General features: G+C 48.5%; 1 protein-coding gene across 1 annotated transcript; it reads left to right on the top strand.

Moving 5' to 3' along the window:
• Positions 1-2,679: 2,679 nt before the first annotated feature.
• On the top strand, positions 2,680-8,443 carry LOC148377512 (janus kinase and microtubule-interacting protein 3-like). Its single transcript, XM_088368209.1, has 14 exons — positions 2,680-2,685; positions 5,393-5,494; positions 5,631-5,735; positions 5,882-5,992; positions 6,074-6,187; positions 6,398-6,460; positions 6,547-6,645; positions 6,731-6,964; positions 7,085-7,150; positions 7,212-7,280; positions 7,357-7,434; positions 7,493-7,724; positions 7,804-7,929; positions 8,299-8,443. Exons 1-12 carry the CDS (start codon positions 2,680-2,682, stop codon positions 7,586-7,588), a joined length of 1,143 nt encoding a protein of 380 aa, XP_088224335.1. The 3' UTR covers positions 7,589-7,724; positions 7,804-7,929; positions 8,299-8,443.
• Positions 8,444-8,656: the final 213 nt, after the last annotated feature.

Genomic DNA, 8,656 nt, shown 5'->3' with positions numbered 1-8,656 from the left:
GCACATCATCGACGACTTGTCCAAGGTCTTCAGGCAGGCGACTCGGTGCACGTACGGCAGCGCCGCGCTCGCTCGCTGTCGCCAGGAAACCTTTTCCGTCCAAAGCTTGGCCGGCGGCCGCCATCCAAAAAATTGGCCCCTTAAATTCCGACCTTTCAAGCAGGAGCATTGTGCGCACGCGTTTGAACACGCTTTAGACTTGTTTTGCCGTTTTCAGCAGCTCAAAGCTCCCGTTTTGTCAGCGCCTTTGCCACTCGCTGTGCGCTGAAAACGACGGACTTGCCCGGCTGCTCAGCCCGTCAACCATGAGCCGCGAGCGCGACGTCATTGTCCGTAGGCAGCTAGTGACAAAATGCACCCTGTTAGAGTTGCGCTCGCTCCAACTTATTTTGCAAGAACCACACGGGAGACAAGTAAGTTCTTTTGGACACCTGCAGGTGGAGAGTCCATCCGTTGTACGAATGAAGTCTGACTCTCGGCTCCTGCACGAGCATTTTAATTAAGAGAAACAGGGTGGGTGTAAGAGTGGATTGAATAGAGGAAGCCCTTGACCTCTAGTCAAAACATAGCAAGGGGTGTTTTACAACTTTGTGTAGGAAGGGATAAGCGATAGGGATAAATAAGGGATAAATAATATTATTTATTACAGGTCGCAGTCAAAGTCAAAGCAACACAATAATACGATAAAGATAATCTGGAAAACCCTGACACACCCTGTAGTTGTCACTTTTGGAAAAGACTCGAACTTTGATCGACACTTCCGGGCTGTTCTGACAGATCGTCGCTCTTCGGACGCAAAGTATGGCAGCGGACCAAGAGGTATGTACGGCTTCGTGCACCAACTGCACCCTTCTCTTAGAGAGGTTGTCTCTGCTAGAGGGACGTGTCCGCCAGTTAGAGCAGAATAGTGCGATAACAGTAGTTGCGGCGGACACAGACGCGGGCTGTAGTCAGCCCGCTAGCCCGGTTAGCATTAGCCCCAAGCGGCTTGCTGATCGCGATGAGCCAGGTAAGACGCATAGCCGTCCAAAGTCATCTCGGTCTACTGGCCCTCGCACTTTGGTCATAGGCGACTCCATTACCCGAAACATTACGCTTAAAAATCCAGCCACGGTAATGTGTATTCCTGGGGGCAGAGCACCCGACATAGAAGCTAATCTTAGGGAGCTGACTCGCAATAGGCCTAGTCAACAGCGTAGTTCCAACAACACTAGCTACTCGGACATAGTGATACATGTCGGCTCCAATGATGTTAGGATGAGACAATCAGAGATCACAAAGAAAAACATAGCGAGGACTTGTGATCTTGCCAGAAAGATGAGTCGGCATCGAGTATTTGTCTCTGGCCCCCTGCCTGGGAGAGGCACTGATGAGAGGTTTAGTAGATTAGTCTCCCTTAATCGATGGATGGCTGGGTTCTGTAAAAAGCAGGGACTGTATTTTATAGATAACTGGTCATCTTTCTGGGGCCGCCCCGACCTGCTGAGGAAGGACGGCCTTCACCCTAACCGTGAAGGCGCCTTCACTCTTTCTAGGAATATAGATTACTGTTTGAGCCTCTCATGACAGGTCACTCTAGAGCAGGCCAGGGCACAGGTGATTAGACCACCTGTGAGGATGGGTTTGGAGTCTGATAAGTTAAAGTTAACTAGCGCTAGGCTAGACTTTCAGCATACACATAGCTCCTCGTGTAGACTAGAGCGCGACAGTTTAAATAGTGCTGCAATACACACAAACACACTTTCTACTGGGGTAGTAGACAAATCCAATCACTCCGTCCCGACCGGTCTTGCTGATGAAACGGTGCCTGCTTTAGATAACTTCACATGTGTAACAAATATTCATCATCAAATTCCCACGGTCGTTTCATCCCACCGCCCTAATAAACTTTTGAGAGGTGATATTAGGCCTAGAGAACACAATTTTACTCGCATCCCGTTTAAAAATCTTTCGATAGATACGCACCCTGATCAACCGATTACACTTAAATTCGGTTTTATGAATATTAGATCACTTCATACGAAAGCAGTTCTCGTTAATGACCTTATCACGGAACATAATCTAAACGTTTTTGGTCTTTGCGAGACCTGGTTAAAACCTAATGAATTGCTGCCACTTAACGAGGCCTCGCCTCCAAATTTTGTGAGCTCGCATGTGGCACGTCCTCGAAAAAAGGGTGGGGGTGTCGCCCTCATCTCAAATTCTGAGCTTAGATTTAGGCCTCGCTCAATTCACGTATTTAAAACATTTGAAGTTCTCATTGTGCGATCCACTGCGTTACCGTCATTCTATCTTGTTGTTATTTACCGCCCACCCGGGGCTTACTCTGGCTTCCTGGATGAATTTTCAGAATTTGTGGCTGATCTAGTGACAAATGCAGATAATATAGTTATCATGGGTGATTTCAACATCCACATGAATTCACCGTCAGAACCACTGACTTCGGCATTTCAAACTTTAATCGATACGTGTGGTTTTACGCAAGCTGTACAAGCAGCAACGCATAAGAATGGAAATACCTTAGATCTGGTATTATCCCGGGGACTAGCAACCTCAAATATAGCAGTACTGCCATACACTACTGTTCTGTCTGATCATTTCTTAATAAAATTTGAAATTTTAGTTCCTTGTCAAAGACAAGAGAGCAATCGGCATTATAGCAGTCGTAATCTTAACTCCATGACTGCAACTGCGCTGTCTGAGTTACTGTCGCCGGCAACCGCCATGTTTCCCGCATACAGCGGCTCTATCGATAATCTTACAAATGAATTCAATGCGACATTATTAAAAGCCATCGACTCTGTGGCACCGCTACGTCTGAAAACTCGCCGTAGATGGCCAACTCCGTGGTTCACAGATGAAACACGTACGTTTAAACAATTATGTAGAAAGCATGAGCGCAGATGGCGTTTAACCAAACTTGAGGTTTTCCATCAGGCATGGAAGGACAGCCTCCTGAAATATAAAGATGCGCTAATTTTAGCAAAAACTCGTTATTTTTCGCAAGTCATTAATCTTAATAAAAACAATCCTAAATACCTATTTGATACAGTGGCAAAGCTAACTCTGCGCCAGCCGACCCCTGATAGCTCCTTCCACTCAGCTGACGAGTTTATGAAATTTTTTGCTCAAAAGATTGAGTCCATTAGGGACGAGATCAAGAATACCATGCCAATCGCTCCGCCGGTTACTAGCGCTGGGGATCATGCAATAACCCTCTCAAATTTTGAAAGCGTGTCCCTTGAAATGCTTACAAAATTGGTTAGTACGGCTAAACAAACAACATGTTTACTCGACCCGCTTCCAGCCAAACTACTTAAAGAATTATTTCCAATTTTAGGACCGTCCGTCTTAAATATAATCAATCTGTCTGTTTCCTCTGGGATAGTGCCAATAGCCTTTAAAACCGCTATTATTAAACCACTACTTAAGCGAGCAAATCTTGACCCGGACTGTCTCAGTAATTATAGGCCAGTTTCAAACCTCCCATTCATAGCAAAACTTCTCGAAAAAGTAGTAGCGCAGCAGCTTATTGATTACATGGTCGCTAATAATCGATATGACTCCTTTCAGTCTGGTTTTAGAGCTAATCATTCTACAGAGACAGCACTTGCTAAAGTGACTAATGATCTCCTCATAGCTATGGATTCAAATACGTCGTCTGTATTGTTACTACTCGATCTTAGTGCTGCCTTTGACACTGTAGACTTTGATATTTTATTAGGGCGTCTTAAAAGTTGTGTTGGTATCTCAGGGTCAGCACTCAGCTGGTTCAATTCCTATCTATCAGACAGGACGCACCGAGTGGTCCATGGTAATACGTCCTCTGAGCTTTATAATGTTACGTGTGGTGTTCCACAGGGATCGGTACTCGGACCGATTTTATTTAATATTTATATGATTCCGCTTGGGGACATAATACGTAAATATAATATTAGCTTTCAATGCTACGCGGATGACACCCAATTATATATGCCGTTATCGATGACAGATCCACGGGACTGTTGTAATCTCGAGGCGTGCCTTGCGGAGATCAAGCAATGGATGTCTCTCAACTTCCTTCGTCTTAACCCAGATAAAACTGAGATGTTGATAATTGGTCCTACTCGTTATCAACACTTATTTAAGGAAACCACTATAACTATAGATAACCGGACTATCACTCAGAGTGATACGGTAACTAATCTCGGGGTAATATTTGACCAAACGCTCTCCTTTCAAAAACACATTAAGAATATAACCAGGATTGCGTTTTTTCACCTTCGTAATATTGCTAAGATTCGTCCTATCCTCTCGACCGGGGATGCGGAAACCATTATACATGCGTTCGTTACGTCGCGCCTGGACTACTGTAATGTATTATTCTCTGGTCTTCCTAAGTCCAGTATCAAAAGTCTACAGTTAGTGCAAAATGCCGCTGCGAGGATGCTCTCACGGTCAAGAAAATTTGATCACATTACCCCAATATTAGCCAAATTACATTGGCTCCCGGTCCATTTAAGATGTGACTTCAAGGTTCTTCTACTAACCTATAAATCACTGCATGGCTTAGCGCCTTCATATCTCGTCGACCTAGTCGTTCCTTATGTTCCGTCTCGTAACCTTCGTTCGCAAAACGCTAGTCTTTTAGTTATACCTAGGGCCAAGAAAATGTCTGCAGGGTCTAGAGCATTCTCTATTCGGGCTCCAGAGCTTTGGAATGCCCTACCAATGGATATTAGAACTACTACCTCAGTAGAAACATTTAAGACACGTTTAAAGACACATTTCTATGAGATGGCCTTTAACTAACTTGTGATGGCCGATTTGGCCGGAGTTTGTTTTGTTCTCTCTGCCCACCCCCTCCCCGGCTGGGGAGGGGGTTAGGTGGCTCAAAAGCTGATCGCGGCTAGCTGGATTCTCGGGGACCAATTCAAGATGAAGGAACTGCAGCTCAACCCCCTTGAAGACACGGCCAGGACAACCGAGGGCACCTCCGACATCCATTTTTTCATTGATTTTCATATTATGTATTACTTTTGCACTCTCTGCATCCATTATAACCTGGTGATCCTGAAAGGGGGATCCTTCCATCTGTGGTCCCTTCTCAAGGTTTCTCATTTTCCCCTGGCAGGGGTTTTTTGAGTTTTTCCTTGCCCTTTTGGGAGCTTATGATCAGGGGATGCTTTGAGAATAATTGTCAATTTTTGGCTATGTGAAGCCCTTTGAGACTGTTTGTGATTTAGGGCTATACAAATAAACTTGACTTGACTTGACTTGAAGACGAGCGTCCCTCCAATCATCGCCGGTGACGTGTTTTTCAGGCTCTGGAGACAGGAGCTCATGTCAGAAATGTCATTGTGAGTCGCGTTTGTTTCTGCGCCGGAGCCGTTCGTTCCCTTTGCATCCAAAGAATCTCAAAGGCGGATTATTTGTGTCGACAGGAGAGAGATTTGCTGCTACGATACCGACGTCGAGAATCTCTGAGGAGGAACAAAGCGTGAGGTCCTGCAAGGTGAGTCTGTTTGTTTGCGGCTGCTTGGTGTTGCGCAAGATGAAATGGCCTTTTTCTCGCTATCGTTCCTCTCGTCGATTCATCGTGAGGTGTCGCTTCAGTTTGTTCAGAGAGATGTTTGCTTCCGCGCCCGCAGGTCATCGAAACATTTTACGGCTACGACGAAGACGTGTTGGTGGACTCGGACGGATCGTCCTTGTCTTTTCACACCGACAGAACCCCCGACACGGAACCCGAAGAGGTAGCCCGCCATTTCTGCCAGCGTATTGGCACCAAACATTCCTCTTCAGCCTGGAATCGGACTCGTCTTTGCGTCGCGGGTGCTTTGTCGCCGGTCTGACTGATTCTGGTACTAGTGCTGTGTTGCATTGGTGTGTGCATGAAGAGGCGGGGCTTCGCTACCGCCAGCTGACGCAAGAATATCAAGCGCTGCAACGAGCCTACGCTCTGCTAGCCCAGACCAGCGAAGGGGACTACGACGCCGAGAAGGAGATCAAGGTGGCGCCCCTTCCCGCAACCCCCGGCCGGGTCGCAGCCTCCCCGTTCTCACCCAGCCTCGGGTGCTCTCTGGTCTGAAAGGAGGAGGAGGAGCCTCCCTCCTCCTTTCAGACCAGAGAAAAGCTGATGGTAGAAATGGGTCACTATCAAAGCAGAGTAGCAGATCTGGAGTCAGCGCTGAAGCAACAAGGACAGGTAAGCTCATCAATGAGCACACCTTTTTCTCAGACAAAATAGCTACATTCTTCAGTCACTCATCCGTCTGGCATTACTGGACCAACCCCCCCCCCGAACGTGGCTGGGAAAATGCGGAGAAAAGCAAATGTCATTTTCCAGTCAACCAAAGAATTTGTGGATGAAAATGACACAACATTCCAAAGCTGTCCACGCGTTTGTCTCTTCTAGAATGTCAAGTGGGTGGAGGAGAAGCAGCTGCTGCGTCAGAGCAATCAGCAGTTGGCCGAAAAGGTGACGGAAAGAAAGGCGCTGGGCGGAGTCGCTTGGCGTCACACCTGTCGGGAAGCCCCGCAGATGAGGTCTGACTGTCCTTTCAGGTCAGGCGGATGGAGGCGGAAGAAGCGCGTCTGAAAGAGCACATCCAGGATATCCGAGACCAAAACGAACTGCTTGAGTTCCGCATCCTGGAGCTGGAGGTGGGAAGACTCGCACAAGCGTGTTGAGGCCAGAGATGTGACGGACGGACGGACGGACGGACGGATGCATGCCTCTGCCTTTCAGGAGAGGGAGTGGCGCTCCCCCGTCTTGAAGTTTCTGCAAGTCCGTTTCCCAGACGGCCTCAGCCCTTTGCAGATCTACTGCGAGGCCGAGGGCGTGAGCGTAGGTAAGGCGTCCCTCGCAACCCTAACCTTAACCCGAGGTCCCAGAATACCTTACATTGCTCCTTGCGCCTTTCCCCCGGACATCGTCATCAGTGATCTGATGAAGAAGCTGGACATCCTGGGCTATAACGCCGTAAGTGTATGTCGAACTCCTTATGTTCGCACTCCACGAGACTCGGCGGCTCAAATGTGACTTTTGGAAGGCTTTGCGCTGAAAGAAGCTTGTTGACGCTGTGCCTTTGGGCTCTTGCAGAATCTCACCAACGAGGAGCAGGTGGTCGTGATTCACGCCAGGACCCTTCTCACCCTAGCCGAGAAGGTAACGCGCACGTCCACGCACGCTCTCGCATTCTGCTTATGTGACAGCAGCCTTTCCTCAGTGGTTAGAATACATCAAAGTGACCAAGTCAGCACTTCAACAGAAGATGTTGGACATTGAAAGTGAGAAGGTAGACAGACACGCGACATCAGCCAAGGGGAACTCCGGCAATGTGCCCCAACAATTCTGACCTTGAGCTGTGCTAGGATATGTTCTGCAAGCAGAAGGGCTACCTGGATGAAGAGTTGGACTTCAGGAAGTGTTCCATGGACCAGGCTCATAAGGTAAGCCGCCCTCAAATCTCCCGCCGGACCACTGATGGACGAGGATTGCGGCCCAGAGGATCCTGGAGCTGGAGGCCATGTTGTACGAGGCGCTACCGCAGCGGGACTGCCCCGCCACGGACGGCGAAAAAGCCAGCCACGCTGGCGTGAATGACGTGCTGACGGCGGATCAGAGAGAAGAGCTTAGGAGCGCCGTGGACCAATGGAAGCGAGCCCTGATGTGCGAGTTGAGGGAGCGCGACGCTTGCATCCTCCAAGAGAGAATGGATCTGCTGCACAGCGCGCAACAGGTAAGGGCCCAAAGCCAGCCCGGCACTTACTTGCACGCTTACTGGCTTTTGAATGCCACTTTCCATTTGTCCGTCCTAGAGGAACAAAGAGCTGAAAGAATTCATCGAAGCTCAGAAGAGACAAATCAAACAATTGGAGGAGAAGTTTCTGTTTCTCTTTCTATTCTTCTCCTTGGCCTTCATTCTGTGGCCCTAACACCAGCTGGTGAGTGAGCTCCAGCGGCACCGCACTCGACACCTCCGATACACTGCCAGCCGGTCTCAGACGTTGGCAGACGCTCCGATGCCAACGTATACCCCCCGCCACGGTGACAGAGGCACCGCGTCACACCGGCGCTCATCCAATCAGAAGGCAGGAAAAGCAAATTCACATGCAGGGCACTTTTGAACCAGAAGAGAGCGCCACAAAAAACGGTTGTTGCCCCAAACGCGCACTAAAAAGGGTCAGAATAACAAGAGTCCCACTGGCCAGCCGGGGCCACCCGTCCAGCTGTTTCTTCAGGGGGGAAAAAAATTGGAGTCACCGGTGAGTACATTTTGCATTTAGCTCTGCTTTTCTGCTTCTGTCTTCAAGTGTGTGGCATCCTGCGATCAAAGATTCAGCCAACCCCAAAGCGGTTGACCTCAACGTCCCACCACCATGCCTACCAGAGCAGGTGACGTGATGCTTTGGACATCCTTCCGTCTCAGATGCCCAAAAGTACTCTTTGCCACATCTGCGGCAATACGGTGTCTTTTCAAAGGTGCAAATAAATCCAGCGTGGGCGGAACACGCACGTCTTCGGTTTTTCCCGCTTTGTTTGTGTGACAGCTGTTGTGAAAATTTTATACAAATAAAGTTGTATAGTACAGGTTTGGCCAAGCCGCAACTCCCGAACCGCATGCGGCTCTTTTATGTTCATATCAACATTTGTGTGTGTGTGGGGGGGGGG

Source organism: Syngnathus floridae, unplaced genomic scaffold (genome assembly GCF_059516105.1).
Source record: "Syngnathus floridae isolate MCC-2025c unplaced genomic scaffold, RoL_Sflo_1.0 HiC_scaffold_142, whole genome shotgun sequence".
NCBI lineage: Eukaryota > Metazoa > Chordata > Actinopteri > Syngnathiformes > Syngnathidae > Syngnathus > Syngnathus floridae.
This window is presented reverse-complemented; position numbering and strand designations above follow the sequence as displayed.

Excerpts from the sequence above, each read along its gene's own strand:
- LOC148377512 (XM_088368209.1), top strand. Across the intron at positions 5,736-5,881 it reads CCGACACGGAACCCGAAGAG|GCGGGGCTTCGCTACCGCCA; the intron begins GTAGCCCGCCAT and ends GTGCATGAAGAG. Across the intron at positions 6,188-6,397 it reads CGCTGAAGCAACAAGGACAG|AATGTCAAGTGGGTGGAGGA; the intron begins GTAAGCTCATCA and ends TGTCTCTTCTAG.